Below are 17,079 nucleotides of genomic sequence, written 5' to 3' on the forward strand. Positions count from 1 at the left end.
AAGTGGAAACAACCCAAATGCACATCAACTGATGAATAGAGAAACAAAATATCCGTACAGTGGATTATTGCTCTGCAATACAAAGGACTGAAGTAGTGACACATGCTGCAACATGAATGATGAACTTTGAAAACATGCTAAATGGAAGAAATAGTCACAGAAGACCACATATAGTAATATTTCATTTATGAAATGTCCAGAAAAGGCAAAATCTATAGAGACAGAATTTAGGTTAGTGATTGTGTAGGCCCCGGGATGGGAGAGGAGTGTCTGTTAATGGGCATGAGGTTTCTTTCTGGTATGTTCCAAAATTAGTCTGTGGTGACAGTTGCACAAGTGCATAAACATACTAAAAGTCATTCAGTCATACACTTAAAAAATGGGTGAATTTTATGTATGTAAACTATACCTTAATAAAGTTCTTAATAAAAGAAGTAATACTATATTATGAACACTTAGGTGAAATTGAAATTTAAGTTTCACATTTAAGTTCTACTAGGCGTACACAGTTTTCCAAAGAGTAGAAAAAGTAGAAACAAATTCCTTCTAATTTTATGAGGGTAATGTAACTTTGACAATACAAGATAAAAAAATGTTAGAAATGGAAATTAATGTGAACATAGTTGTAACACTGATTTCCAAACCCTTGGTAAATCTAATCAGACAATGTATTTTAAAAAGTCATGAATAAGCCAGGAAATCCCAGAAATAAAAAGTTTGATTAGAAAACTTATCCATGTGATTTACCACCATAACAAAGAAAGGAAGAAAATATGTTAAACGTGCAGAAAATCTGGGGTAACATCAACAAGATGGAAGAATAGGAAGCACCAGACCTTCTTTTTCCCACAGAGACACCATTTCAACAACAATACTCGGACCAGTTCCTTTTGTGAGAAATCCAGAAACCAGCCAAGAGGCACCTGCACCCCTGGCAAGTACACAACCAGCTGCACTGCAGTTGCTTGGGAAATTTGTGGCACTGTCTTGGCAGAGTCCTACCCTCTGGCACACCACCTTGTGATCTGGGGGAAACTCCCAGTTCCCAGCTTCTCCCCATGGAGGGAAAAAGTATACTGGACCTTAAGCCTGCCTGGAGGACGGGCTTCTTTCTCACCTCTCTCTGCTGATGGGACCTGCCATACTCTAGATACCTGGGGGCCACTGAGAACCAAAAAAAGCTGTATGGCATGCTGCTGTTCCAGAGGACCCGTGGCACAGCAGACAGAAGGCGATATAGCTTGGTGGCCTCTCCCTCAGAGAGAAGAAGAATGGAGTGTGTGTCCAGAATTCTGGCTTTTCAGGAGCTGCCTGAGGAATGAGTATTTATTTGTTCAGTGCCAGCTTGGGGCACTGAAGGAACTGGACATACTCTAGGTAGATGTCTGGGTGCTGCTGAGAGCAAAAAAGAGCTATGTGACATGCTAATATTTCTGAGGACCCCAGTACAGAAGACAGCAGAGGGAGCAAGAGTTTATCAGCTCCTGAAGAAAAAAAAAAAGGAAATACCTCTAATTAGAAATCTACACACAGAAGTTTAGGAGAAGTCACATCCACAGAAAAGATTTGAGTGTTCCCGGAATCTCTAGCTGGACTGACTGATGAAGCTCTTTCCTTATGCAAAGCCAATCCATAAAGACCAGAAGAGGTAGATATTTCTTCAAGTTCATGGATAACAACAGAAAGTTACAAGGAACACAAGGAGACAGTAAAATGGCCCAATCAGAGGAACAAAATAAATCTCTAGAAATCTACCCTAAAGAAACAGGCATATTAGTTATCTGAAAAAGAATTTAAAATAACCATCATAAAGATGTTCAGTGAGCTCAAAAAATGATTCATGGACAAAATGAGAATTGCAACAAGAGATAGAAAATGTAAAAAAGAAACAAATTTTGGAACTGAAGAATATAATAATTGATCTGAAAATTCACTAGAAGGTTCAACATCAGACTTTATCAAGCAGAAAATAGAATCAGTGGAATAAAAGACAGGTCATTTGAAATTATCCAGGCAGAGGAGTAAAAAGAAAAAAGAATGAAAAAGAGTAAAGAAAGCCTAAGGAGCTTATGGGATATATCAAGTGGACTAATACTGTGGGAGTCTCAGAAGGAGAAGAGAGAGGGAAAGGGGCAGAAAGCTTATCTAAAGAAATAATGGCCAGAAGAAAAATCTGCCAACCAACAATATTATATCTGGCAAAATAGCCCTTCAAAAATGAAGGAAAGGGCTTCCCTGGTGGCGCAGTGGTTGAGAGTCCACCTGCCGATGCAGGGGACACGGGTTCATGCCCCGGTCTGAGAAGATCCCACATGCCGCGGAGTGGCTGGGCCCGTGAGCCATGGCCACTGAGCCTGTGCGTCCGGAGCCTGTGCTCCGCCATGGGAGAGGCCACAACAGTGAGAGGCCCATGTACCGCAAAGAAAAAAAAAAAAAGGAAGGAAAAATATTGGGAGATTGGGATTGACATATATATACTAATATGTATAAAATAGATAACTAATAGGAACCTGCTGTATAAAATAAATAAATAAAATAAAATGAAGGAAAAATAAAGACTTTCCCAGATAAACAAAGGCTGAGGGAGTTTACCACCACTAGATCTGTCCTACAAGAAATGCTTAAAGGAGCCCTTCAAGTTGAAACAAAAAGATGCTAAACAGCAACATGAAAACATATGAAATTATGAAGCTCACTTGGTAAAGGAAAATATATAGACTATATAGATGAATACAGAATATTGTGATACTATAATGATAGTGTGTAATCATTTTTAGTGTTGGCATAGAGGTTAACAGACAAATGTATGTAAAAAACTATAACTGTAAAATTATGTTAATGGGCAGACAATATAAAAAGATGTAATTCGTGGGCTTCCCTGGTGGCGCGGTGGTTGAGAGTCTGCCTGCTGATGCAGGGGATACGGGTTCGTGCCCCAGTCCAGGAAGATCCCACATGCCGCAGACTGGACCCATGAGCCATGGCCGCTGAGCCTGCGCATCTGGAGCCTGTGCTCCGCAACAGGAGAGGCCACAACAGTGAGAGGCCCGCGTACCTACCACACAAAAACAAAACAAAACAAACAAAAAAACCAAAAAGATGTAATTTGTAACATCAATAACATAAAATGTTTGGGAAGGAGAAGTAGAAGTGTAGAATGTTGTATTTAATTGAAGTCAAGTTGTTATCAGCTTAAAATAGTTTGTTATAACTATATGATGTTTTATGTAAGCCCCATGGTAACCACAAAGACTATACCTATAGAAGATACACAAAAAGAAATGAGACAGAATCAAAGCATGCCGCTACAAAAATAACAAAATACAAACGAAGATAGGAAGAGAGGAAAATAAGAACAAAAGAGCTATAAGATAGAAGACAACAGAATGGCAATAGTAAGTCCTTTCTTATCAATTATGACTTTAACTGAATTTACATTTACTCCCCAATCAAAAGACAAAGAGTGGCTAAATGGATTTTAAAAAGCAAGATCCAACTGTACTAAACTCAAATTTGTTAGGGTAGATCTCATATGATTTTTACCACAATGAAAAAAATTACAGATAATTTTTTGATACAATTAAATACCTGTTCATGATAAAATTCTCTTAGTAAACTAGAAATAGCTGAGAACTTTCTTACTGTGTTAAGTATATACCAAAACCTTGAAATAATTATCATACTTAATGGTGGGAGTTAGAAGCATTCTTTTTAAAACCAGGAAGAAGACATTTATACCTCCCATGACTGCTTGTCTTAGACATTGTGCTAGAGGGCACATGACCGCTTGTCTTAGACATTGTGCTGGAGGGCACAGGCAACACACTAAGATAAGAAAAAGAAATGAAAGTTAAAACTATTAGAAATGAAGAAACAAAACTATCATTTGTTCCAAGCACTATGCTTGTCTGTACAGAATCTCAAGACAAATTACTAATAGATTTCAGCAAGATTGCTAGATATAAAATCAATATATGCTACGATGAGATTTCTATTCACCAGCCTTCAACAAATGTGCTATTTTTGAAAAGAAATATTATTTAAGTTATAGCAGGAATTATATGGTATCCAGTTATGGAAGATGGAACCCAAATTCAGAGATGTTAAAATGTGAAGAAGGAATGTCTTAAAAGCACTATATGTCTTTTGGAAATACACACATATGTATTAAAAGTATAAGGAAATAGCAGGGAATGATAAACACCAAAATGTTCAGGATAGTGATTATATCTGGTCAGTCAGAGGGGATAGGATCATGGCCTTCAATTCTATTAGTAATACATTGTCTTTGTTGAGTGATTGATAAAGGGACATTTGTTATATATATATTTTTATTTGTGTATTACATATTTGAAATATTTCATAAAAAATAAAAAAAGAAACCTATTGATGCCATTATCCCAGAGAAAGATGCTGGGAGTGGAACAAATCTTTGCAGCAAGACAAAAGGTTTGTGGGAGTATAAGCAGACGTGGAGTCAGAGAAGGAGAAGGTGGGAGAGTGTTGTAACAGAAACAAGGGAGGGAATGTTTCCAGTAAGAAAAAGGAGAAGAGTTGGTCAATGGTGTCAGATGCCATAGAGGAATAGAAAATAGGACAACTGAGAAGAGGTTTTTGGACATGTTTTTAGACGGCTTTATTAGCAGGACTCTTGATAGCAAGTGACAGAAACTGAACTCTAAATAAGGAGAAAAAAAAAAGCTCACAAAATCAAAGGATAAACTGAAGAGAATAGACTTGGGAAGAATAGCATTAACTAGAACCAGACACTAATGTCTTTAAAGGTTTCTCTTTATCTCATGTGTCTTCCTCTCAGACCAGCTTTCTCCATATGGCTCTGGCCTTGGGTACCAGCCATGTGGTAACATCCTTAGAGCTTAGACACCAGAGAAGAAAGCGATTTTTCTTTCTCATTTTTCAGTCTTCCTTTGATTTACATAGTTTATAAATTTCTGGGACCACAGGAAAAAATGCTCTGTTTATATGTAATTTTTAGTTAGGATTTAGATTCATTTCATTATATGCATATTTTTCATCTACATGAATAATTGGCAGGAAATTTGAAAGTCATGCAGGAAACAAGGTAGTTTCTGTTGGGCAGGACTGATACAGACTTTGCAGTACATCTAGTGTTCCTGGCTTTCACCCATTTCAGTGCTGGCACTGAAAAGTGCCCTCACTAATTTCCAAAATATATGTCCAGGTAGTATGCACTCTTTGAGAACCACTGATACAGGAGAAAAGCAGAGAAACCAGCTTGATTAGTAAAAATGGAAAGAACTCCAGACTACCCTCTTCCTAAAGAGCTGTATAAATCATAATATTTCACTTAGCACAACTGAGTAAGAGATAATTTACTGAGTGACTACTCTGTTAGGTCAAGCTTTACTAATGGAAAGAATATGATAAACAGAAAATCATTTTAAGTAGAACAATTAAATGAAGGATGGTAGAAGTTCCTATATGAAATTTTTGTGTTAACAAAAGGTTTTTCAAGTGAAACCAATAAGAAATATCTTGTATAATTAGTCTAAGTCCAAGATTTGTAAATCTCTTTTTTCTCCTTTAAAAGAAATTTCTACTCTATGTCATGAAAGTCATTTTTTTACCTTTTTAATATATATTTTCACATATATTCATTTTTAATGAAAAAATCCCATTTTATATCAGATCCAATTATAGCAAAAACTATTTTAAAGAAATGTCCTCTTTTTTTACTCTCTTGAATCTTGTGAAACTTGCATAGGAAATAGAGAAAAACATTATTAACTTGCTTCTCTTGAGAATTTTAGTAGGGTGTACTTATAAGTGTAATCAAAATCATATGAATACTTAGTGCTGCTGCTGTTAAATTTGTAATGAGTTGTAGGGTTTCTTTAAAAACACCCCAACTGGCTCTCATCCAAGTAACTTGTTTGCAGAGCTTAGCTGTAGTACAAATCAGGAAAGCTGTGGTTAACTGTTGACCCGATCAGTAAAAAAATTCAATTTCTAAGTATTAAGACACTATTCATATTTAGTATGTATTTAAGAAATGTATATCATTTTACTCATTTGAACATATGAAGTCAGAGCTAGAGATGATGATCTTTAGCCTTTGGGTTTATTACCCAGAAAGTTGGTAACATTTCATTTAGATTAGCTTGATAATGCACTATTCATATGAATTGATTTCAGTATAATTTAAATAAACTTAATAATCATTTACATGCATTTTACAGGCTTACTGAAAATCCTTTACCTTATAAAAATGTGAATTCTAGAAATAGATCATGGTCTATTATAAATTTTTAGAAGTCATAAATTATTTGAAGAAATATCGATGCCTTTCTTCTGAAGTCTATGTAAGAATTAAGTATTATGAACAGTTTTTAATTGTCTAGACTCTGGCTTCCATTTAGTAACAATACTATATATGTGGGCATTAGTTTCCTCAGGCCAGTCCACTAAGGCCTTTTTGTGCAATAAAATACAGTGCATTAAGAAGCAATTATCACCCCACTAGGATGGAAAAAAACAAAGTATTGAAATCTATTGCTTAGGAAAAACAAATTTAATTGGGGAGAATGAGGCAGACTTCATGAGACTTCTACGGATATTCTAGAGTTTGATAGCCTCTGTTCCTGATAACTCAATCACTGTCTGTAACTTCACTTGAAATTTTATGGCTGTTCTTTATGTAGATACGGATACAGTATTAATATCACCTTGAAACACCAACTGTTGTTTTTAGTGATTTGGCATGTTTATTTCTTTTTCTCTTTTTTCTTAAGTAACCGAAAAAAAAAGTATTGATAAAAGTGGTAGAGGAAAAATAAAGAGAATATGTGTATACAGTACCTGTGAGGAAATAGATATTTCTGTTTCGAATTAGCTGAGTTTAAGCAATAGAAAGCAGGAGAAAGAGAGTGAAAAAGAGGGATTTAGAAAGACATTGCTCAGTTTCTCTTCAGGACATCAGATGGCCCTGCCATCTTCTTGCATTTCTATTGGGGAAGGGAATCAGAATGAGAATGCATTGCAACTTGATGGTCATTGGTAAGCATGCCATGCGTAGATCAAATATCTGGAGGGCTGAAACTGAACTTGTAATATTACCATATGAACATTGAGAAATTCTTATAATAGTGACAATGCTGAATTATTCTGGATATACTTTTGGTTACATATATCTGTCTCTGTATTTAATATGTGGTATGTACGTTTTAAGGGGAATTTTATCTTAGTAACTACAGTAGAGGATTTGAAATAATAACAAACCTACAGTTGAGCAGTTCTTGCTATGAATAAACCAAACATTGATTGTTTTTCCATGAATACTTGAAAGTCAGTTGTATTAGTTAGTTTTCCAAGTTTCACATATAATACATTTTTGCTGATTCTTTTTCTGTAGTTCTGGAAACAGAAGTTTAAACAATGTGGTTTAACTTCAGTCCAGTTAAAATTCATCAGTTTTGTTATTCAGATTATTTTGAAACACACTGTATTGCTAGTATCACATAGATTAATAGTTACTATAAATGCCTATTATGTCAAAGCTATGAATACAAATAAAAAGATACATGTTAAATGTATTTAGTATTGGGGGCTGTTTTAAAAATTAAAAGTATTAGTAAGCTCTTTTAAGCAATTTGACATTTGAAATAATAATGTTGATTTTCATTTTGAGAAATAATATTCAGACAAATTTACAGAATAATTATTGGGCATTATCTGGAACTTACATTACAAAGGATAAGGGCATTGAATTAATTTTACTCCTTGTAAATGTTATGAGAGTAGCATATCTCTTATCCATATGCAGATATCCATATTTCTTTGATAGAATCTAATTTGAGCACATCAGGACAGATTGGCATTTTCAGTACCATAAAAACTGCTTTGTTAATTGCAAACCATATTTAGTATGACCTTATAACAAAGTAGCACCTTAAGTGTCACGCTTTGTCTTTAATCTGCACACTAGAGCTGGGTTCATCTGTACTAGACAACTGTACTTCATGAAAAGGGTTTTTTTCTTGGTAGGCAATTAGCAGTAATTAGGAAGATTCACCTCAGTAAGATGTCAACATGAGATTGTTTAAAAAAGTTGAATGTCAGTGACTTAAAAAGAAAAGTTCTTCTGACACATAGGTATGGCATGTGAAACATGAAATGTTATTTTAACTTTTCTGCTTATTATTCATGCACAATATTATTTTGTCATTCAGACGCTACACTGACAGAGTGTAAAGGGTGTTAAAATAGTGCTGCTAGAATAAAGAGAGGATTAATCTACCATTGGCCAATTAGCCAAAGGGTACTTAATGGTCTCTAAAGGCTACTGAAGTCTAACTACTAGCAAAAGCATTGGTAAAAAGTCCTCTATATTACCTTCATTTGCTTGACATTTTGTGAAACATAGTATAGGCTTTTAATAACTGAATTTGTCAGAAAATAGTTTATAAATGAGTGTTGTTATAACTAAGTATATTTTTCATAAGAAAATTTTGTTACATAAATAATTCCACCTCTGCCTAAGATCTTTGTTCTTTTTTTTTTTGGTTGGTGGTTTTTAATTTTTAATTCTTTTTCTTGAATATCTCAGGTATTATAACGAAGGAAAATGCATGTTTTAAATTTAAAACACTTGTTACTAACTTGGAAGAGTTATTAATCTGAACTATTTATCTTTCTAGATAAGTACTTTTATGGAAAATATTTTGCTAGTGACCTAGAAATTTATGTACTTTTCTTTGTAACTCATATGTTTTAATTAAGTGACTGTGCTTTTAGCCATACATGGATGACATGCAGAATTTTATTTCTTTCAGTTTTATTCCTTGTAAAAGAAAAATTTTCCCAATGAAAGAATATTAATACTATCCACAGGAGGGAGAAATATCATTAAGATCATGGTGACTTTCTAGGAGAGTCTTGCCTATAGAATTTACATGGATATTGTTCAACTAGAATTTTCTCTTCAGTCTCTTTTGCTTTAGTTCTGGTAACGAAATCCTTATGTTATAATTTTTTAAGATCATAATATAGGATTTTTAAAATTGCTGCCTCTGCTTAAATGTGAACCAGAAAAAAACTGATTGTGAGATATAAATGAACTTACGTATTCAATATGAAATGATTTCATTCACTATTCTCAGTTCTATGCAGAATTCAAGATTAAAGATTTTGGTGAAGTAATTGGAAACAGACCATTCCCAATAAATGATTGCTTTTCCCTACTTGGACTGTCAAGGCCTTTGGGTTTCAAAAGGAGAAAGAAAAATAAGAGACTCCACTATCATTATAGATGGAAACTAGCCCTCACTTTCTCTGGTTACTTATTGACCTTTTCTAACATTTGACATCTCACCTTTGCCCCAGTGTGGACTGGAAAGAATCCTTCTGCCACCAACTATTTCCTCCATAGGCTTCCCAGAAATCCTGCTCCTGTGACCCTGACATTCACCCTCATGTTAAGCTGGGTTTTCTAGCATTTCCATGTGTCTACTTTTCAGATCCCACTATCCCAACTAAGAACATTTTCAAATTTTTTAAATGGTTCATTATTTCAAGTTTCTAATCCAGTGGTGAAAAATATATGAGGAGAACTGAATAGTGTTTTTCAATGCTATAAAGTCGTTACTGTCCAGGAAAAAAAAAAAAAGTTAGGTCAGAATCAACCTTTTATTAGAAATGAGAAGTTATACTGCATCCTATTCCTTTACTGCTCCTAAACTAATTGAACACTCAAAACCATTTTCTTTACACAACTAGTATCATGTCCATTGAATAGGCAGATGTTGAATATTTTATTCTTTGGAGACAGCAAGATCAGAGAGTCTCTAAAAATATATTGTTTGGGGGGCGATTAGGGAAATGATTCTTTCTGGTTTTATTTTTTTCTAAACCCTTTTCTTCTTTTCATTTGGGCTATAAGAATGTTTTCCACGGGCCCTGTTTTATTTTTTCTGATAATTCATTCTTGAACATTAAAATGTTTACCGAGGCTCCCTGCTGGAGAAGAGACCCTCCATCTCATCAGGACTGCCCTGAATTTACTCAGCAGTTTCTGATAGATGCCTTCTCTAGAGTAAAAGTTGGAAAGCAGGATGATTGTATATCTAGCCATGGCCTTTAATGTTATATCGAGCTTCCAGGAAACTTTTGACAAAACAAATCAGGAGGAGTACACGGAAGGAAACTGGCTGTAACTTGCATTTACCAGACAGGATTTGAAGGCAGCAGCAGTTCCCTTAGCTCCCCGATTTGTTTCTCCATAGCACTTACTGTAGTTTATCATGATATATTTCTAGGTTATAGACTGGTAACTACCTAAAGGCAAGGATTATAACTTTTTTATCATTGAAAATATAGAGCTAATACAGTGCCTACCACATAGTATGTAAAAAGGAATGAATCACAGATATTGAGTCAGGTCCTGAATGTAGATCTTACCTAGCAAAATCTTGCAGAAAATATCAAGTTGGGGCCCAGAATAAACAAAAGGCATGAATGAACTCCCATGTAAGAGAATAAAGGAGAGTACGACCAGGGAGCCTTATCTACCCTGTTCATGGGATTACTGTTGAGAGCAACAAAAGGAAACTTCTGGCCAGAGGCTTTTTGCTTGGCAATTAAACTACAAAATGCAGATCTGGAAGAGGCAATTTATATTTCTAGCATAGAAACTGGAACAGTTTTTTTAGAGCTATTGAAAAAATAAACACAAAATTATGGATGAGGAAAAGAAAAACCAGAGTGAGGATGTTATACAAACTATGTACTGTGGATTCAGGACACTTGCTTAAGGGAAGGTAGGGAGGCAATAAGGGAGAAAGGAATAGGTTCAAAAAAGGGGCTGCTTTTTAAAATTTGGGATTCATACTAGTTTTCCATGTTATGTAACAAATTACCACAAATTTAGCAGCTTAGAAACGATATACACATTACCTCACAGTTTCCATAGTCAGGAGTCTGGCACAGGTTAGTGGGATCCTTTGCTCAGAGTATCACAAGCAGCCAAACTGCCTTTCTTTCTGGAGTTCAGGCTTTTCTTCCAAGCTTCTGTGTTTGTTGGGAAAATTTAGTTCCTTGTGGTTGTAGGACTGAAGTACCTGTTTTCTTGCTCAAGGACCATTCTCAGCTCCTGAGGTCTTCCTTAGGGCCTTAACGTTATAGCCCCCTCTGTAGTCCTCTCATAACATGGCAACTTACTTCCTCAAGGCCAGCAGGAGAATCTTACCTCTGGCTAAAAGAGCCCCTGACTTTTTTTTAAAGGGCTCACCTGATTATTCACCAGCCAGGGTAATCTCACTTTTGATTAACTCAAAGTCATGTGACTAGGGACCATAATTTACATCTACAGAATCCCTTTGCATATAACAAACATAATGCAAATAGTGTAATCATGGGAGTGATAGCCTATCATATTCACAGTTCCAACACACATACAAGGGCATAGGCCATTGGGGGTCATCTAAGAATTCTGCCTACCACAGTGCTCATTACTGAATAATGAATTCTCTAATATTTCCATGTTTCTTCTTACAGTTGCTTAGAGGGTTCTTTCCTCTTTAGAGACTTAACGCTTCTTCAATGTTATATTTAAATAAATAATTAATAACTAGTGTCTCATTTTAAACTTTTATAGTGTTAACTTCTATTTTATAACCTCTGGTTAAATCAATACAAATCTCAGTATTATTCTCATTGACGTCAACTTTTAAGTTGAAATCGATTTTTAGAAGATTGTAGAGGGGGCTTCCCTAGTGGCACAGTGGTTGAGAGTCCACCTGCCGATGCTGGGGACACGGGTTCGTGCCACGGTCCGGGAAGATCCCACATGCTGCGGAGCGGCTGGGCCCGTGAGCCATGGCCGCTGGGCCTGCGCGTCCGGAGCCTGTGCTCCACAACGGGAGAGGCCACAACAGTGAGAGACCCGCATACCCGAAAAAAAAAAGAAGATTGTAGAGGAACTGCACTTGTATCCTAGTAGGGAATCCTAAGTTAAGATCAAACAAATAACTGTCACTTAAGACAAAGTAAAGTTTCTGTCATGAGAGAAATTACAGAATTATTTGGTATTTGTATGTGTGTGTATGTATATAGCACAGCTTTTTATTAATTCAGGTCCTCAGCCTTTAGGACACTTCTTAGACTCTGTATGGTAGCATTTTCCACAAGCTAATAATGCTAACAATAATACTGTAAATTTAAAGTTTACCAAGTGCTATCACAGATTTAAAAAAAAATTCTGCCCTCAAGATTACCTTTGCTAGGTAAGCAAGCATCATCTCTGGGTTTTTTTTGTTTGTTTTCTTTTTTTGTTTGTTTGTTTGTTTGTTTTTTTGCGGTATGCGGACCTCTCACTGTTGTGGCCTCTCGCGTTGCGGAGCACAGGCTCCCTACATGCAGACTCAGTGGCCATGGCTCACAGGCCTAGCCGCTCCGTGGCATGTGGGATCTTCCCGGACCGAGGCACGAACCCGTGTCCCCTGCATCGGCAGGCGGACTCTCAACCACTGCGCCACCAGGGAAGCCCCATCTCTGTTTTTCAACAGAGAAACAGTCAAGTGCTTGCTCAGTGTCACTCAGCTGGTAAGCAGTAGACCCCAAATTAGAATCCAGAAATTATGACTCTTCTATGTGTTTTAATATTATTTATGATTTTAATGTAATATGACTTAAATATTTTTAAATCTTTGATTGGACATGGAAAGGTAATAATATAGAAACAGGAATCATGCTTCTGCTAAAAAAGAAAAATAATTTCAAGAGTAATTTTAATTTATTGATAGATTTTACAATGCAATCACTGTTTGTTTTTTGTTTTTTGTTTTTTGTTTTTGTTTTTTGTTTTTTGCGGTACGCGGGCCTCTCACTGTTGTGGCCTCTCCCGCTGCGGAGCACAGGCTCCGGACGCACAGGCTCAGCGGCCATGGCTCACAGGCCCAGCCGCTCTGCACCATGTGGGATTTTCCCGGACCAGGGCACAAACCCGCGTCGCCTGCATCGGCAGGCGGACTCCCAACCACTGCGCCACCAGGGAAGCCCAATCACTGTTTTTTAAATAAATTTATTTTTGGCTGTGCTGGATTTTCGTTGCTACACGCGGGCTTTCTCTAGCTGCGGTGAGCGGGGGCTACTCTTCGTTGTGGTATGCGGGCTTCTCATTGCGGTGGCTTCTCTTGTTGCAGAGCAGGGATTCATTAGTTGTGGCACACTGGCTCAGTAGTTATGGCTCACAGACTCTAGGGTGCAGGCTCAGTAGTTGTGGTGCATGGGCTTAGTTGCTCCGCTGCATGTGGGATCTTCCTGGACCAGGGCTCGAACCCGTGTCCCCTGCATTGGCAGGTGGATTCTTAACCACTGCGTCACTAGGGAAGTCCCAATAGCACAATCACTTTCTAACAAGGTCACCACAAAAGTCTCACATTCCAAACCAAGTATAAACAAAAGAAAGTTATTTATCATTCTTGTCTCATCTATAAAACTTCTCAATTAAGGAATAGAATGCTTATACTGAGAGAAGTTAGTAATAGAGCCATAATTACTTGTCCAAAAGGATTCAAAACTGATAGAATGTATGATTTGTCTATTTCTTCTATTTTGACAGGTGCTCTGTAGCATTTCTAGACATATATAATTAACATCAGAAATATGTTTTAAAGATTATAGAGTTAAAACAGTTTAATCAAAGCATGATTTATATTTTAATAAATTGCAAGTCATTTGGTTTACTGTCTCCATAATTTCAATATTTCTTTGTTTACTAAATTTTTATACCATTAAATTGAATGGTATAATTGCATATCTTTTAAAGAGATATATTTATTGTCTTGGTCTTTGCTCAATGAAGGATATATTTATAATGTCAGGATTTGCCACTGTGGAAAGAATAGATCTAATGGCATACAAGTTTAACAAATGAGAGAAGCCACCAGGAAGAAAAGATCCTCATCAAAATTTAGTCTTCTGTATGCAGATGTAGAGAATGGACTTGAGGACACAGGGAGGGGAAAGGGTAAGCTGGGACGAAGTGAGTCAGTGGCATGGACATATATACATATATACCAAATGTAAAATAGATAGCTAGTGGGAAGCAGTCGCATAGCACAGGGAGATCAGCTCGGTGCTTTGTGACCACCTAGAGGGGTGGGATAGGGAGGGTGGGAGGGAGACTCAAGAGGGAGGAGAAATGGGGATATACATATATGTATAGCGGCTTCGCTTTGTTATACAGCGGAAACTAACACACCATTGTAAAGCAATTATACTCCAATAAAGATGTTAAAAGATTTTTAAAAATTTAGTCTTCTGTGTTGCCTGAGATTCCACCTAGAATTGTAGCCGTGAGTTATGTCTTAACAAATGAAAATCTCAAAGAGTCTAATTTAGATGCAGAACATTAACTTTAGGATTGATAAATGTTCTGCTGCATACTATTTAAGTAAAAGCTTAATAATACTACATTGCTAATAAAAGTGTATTTTAATTTATATGGTAATAAAATAATAGAAAGATTATATATAAAAGCTGAAATCAATATGTGTGTTTATAGCACCATCTGTGCGACAAACAGGTAGACTTGAATTTTTGAAACCTTTCTTCTGTTTCTTAGTATACAAAAAGCATTGCTTTTAGATACCATGGTAGGGGGGTGGGGGTGGATACATAGGTTAACAAAGGCACAGTCCTCTCTCAAGCCTTTGCTAGGGCCGTGGCTGAGGAACAGCCATAATGCTATGGGAGCTAAGAGAATGGAGAAGCTACTTGGTTGGAAAAAAGGAGACAACTGCAGAGAAGATTTCATAAAGGAGGAAATACTAAGCTACTCTTTATGCATGAGAGAGATTTCAGCAGAAGGAAACACCATGTGTAGAGTCTTCAATGTAGAAATGGCTGAAAGTTTTGGGGAAGGGCAGACAAGTTTGACTGCAGATGATGTGTGACTGAAACACAAATTGAAGTTAAATCTTACAGAGCTTTATTATAACCACAAACATCTGAGCTTTATTCTATTGGGCTGAGGAACCCCTGAAGAGTTTTGAATAGAGAATAACAGGTCAGTGTTGTCTTGGGAAGTTGTATAAAAGATGGTTTGAACGTAGAGAAAGGTTGCCTATAGGGGAAAGGTTATTGCAGTGGTCTTAGTAGGATGATGAGTCTGCATTAAGAAAGTGGCAGGGGCTTCCCTGGTGGCGCAGTGGTTGAGAGTCCACCTGCCGATGCAGGGGACACGGGTTCGTGACCCGGTCCGGGAAGATTCCACATGCCGCGGAGAGGCTGGGCCCGTGAGCCACGGCCACTGAGCCTGCGCATCCAGAGCCTGTGCTCTGCAACGGGAGAGGCCACGACAGTGAGAGGCCCGCATACAGCAAAAAAAAAAGAAAGTGGCAGAAGGAAACGAATATGAGAAATATTACATAATTTATAGAACCTGACGATTGGGCACAGAGAATTAATAAACAGGGAGGGAGATGTATTCAACCTTGAATGATAACCAGGAAGATTTTCAGACTTAGGGAAATTATGAGTTTGCTTTTGATTTTTCTTGTTATTTGTTACCTTTGGGACAATCCGGGGATGAATATTTTCTGAAAAATATAAAAAAACACGCTTTTAGATCATAGGTTAAAATATAGCCAAAGACATTTTTTTTTCACCGAAACATACTTGTTATTTCACCAAAACGTACTTTAATCTCAAATATATCAAGCCCTAGTTTTGAATTCATGATCTAAAATATTCATATTTAACAGTATACACATGTATACACAAATATATATGTAATTACAGATTTATTGATATACTTTTTAGAAATTGTGTTTAAACATAGTGTTAATACTTAAGTAACTTATGTCCCATATATGTATGACTGTACATGTTAGCCACATCTTCTACTGTTTTAACTAGAATTCTTAACAGAGAAAGCATTTTTTCCACCTCTGAGAGACTTCAGTACCATTTTGTATAATTGTTCCTTATGTTAAGCTACCATTATTATAAGCTTCTTTGGAATAATAAAGTAATAGTGCAGTTATCCTCTTAAGGATCTCTAAGTTGTTATGCCATTATAGCTTGGTGGCGTTCTGCTGACTACAGATGGGTGAATGAAAGGGGCTAACGTTAAGGCGGTTTCTTTTATAGTTTCATAAAAGTATTACCAGTATGCCATTTAGTAAAATGTTCATGTTATTAAAAATTTTAATGTAAGGAGTTTAGTGCAATCTACCTCAACATTACAAAGAGGACTTGTCAACTATCAATCAAGTGCATAAAACTGAGTGAATGTGTTTGTATGCTATTTATTTGAACTAAATGTCTAATAAGCCTCTTCTGCTAATTGGACTTAACGTTTCTGTTGCTAAATGAGAAGCATTTTGGCTGCTGTATAGGTTAGTAAGACCTACCCAGTGGAATAAACAACTAACATCTGTTATCCTGTCCTGCTCCAGCTTGACTTTTACCAGTTAAGTACATCAGCCCTGAAGTCAAGGTTATCAAATATGTGAATCTCTGGCACACCCATGTTTATGTGAAGGCAAAGAAATAGCACATCATGAGTAAAGACTAGCCAACCAAAAGATATTGAGTACAGCTGGTCTATTTTGTTTTAACCTTTACAAGCCCTACAACCTTAAGCAAAAACTAGTGGAAGTTAGAAATTTTGTAGTTTTTATAATAACTATTTTTGTAATCAGTGTCACTTTTTTCTTTAGCATTTTCCTACCTTGTACAGTTTGATGCTGATAATTGTTAGGTTAAATGTAATTACTTTTATAATAAATTTATATTTATTTTCTTTAAAAAGAAGCTAAATTCGGATTTGGCTGAGCTTCGGAAAGAAAAAGAAGATTTACTAAAGAAATTGGAGCCTTCATCCGAAATCACAAGTTTGGCTGAAGAAGTTGCCCAGGTAACAGTTCCACGGATACAAGTTACATCACTTGGCCCTTCAAGGAGCATGGATTTGGAAATGAAGCAATTGCAGTGTAAACTAAAGGTGATTATAAATTTTATTAAAGATGAAAACATTTATTAAGTTACTGAATCCTTAAAGACATGTTTCTATCAATTCTAATTTAATTCTACTAA

General features: G+C 36.3%; 1 protein-coding gene across 9 annotated transcripts in view; it reads left to right on the forward strand.

Annotated features, from left to right (window-relative positions):
* Positions 1-17,079, forward strand: part of CNTLN (centlein) — a 328,812-nt gene that overhangs the window by 257,140 nt on the left and 54,593 nt on the right. For all 9 annotated transcript variants that reach the window (XM_027105917.1, XM_027105925.1, XM_027105918.1 and 6 more), the window contains one exon: positions 16,796-16,987. In XM_027105917.1, the coding sequence (XP_026961718.1) occupies positions 16,796-16,987 (192 nt within the window). The remainder of the gene's footprint in view (positions 1-16,795; positions 16,988-17,079) is intronic.

The sequence above is a fragment of the Aethalodelphis obliquidens genome, unplaced genomic scaffold (assembly GCF_003676395.1).
Source record: "Aethalodelphis obliquidens isolate GAN/ISIS:26980383/991018 unplaced genomic scaffold, ASM367639v1 scaffold7, whole genome shotgun sequence".
NCBI lineage: Eukaryota > Metazoa > Chordata > Mammalia > Artiodactyla > Delphinidae > Aethalodelphis > Aethalodelphis obliquidens.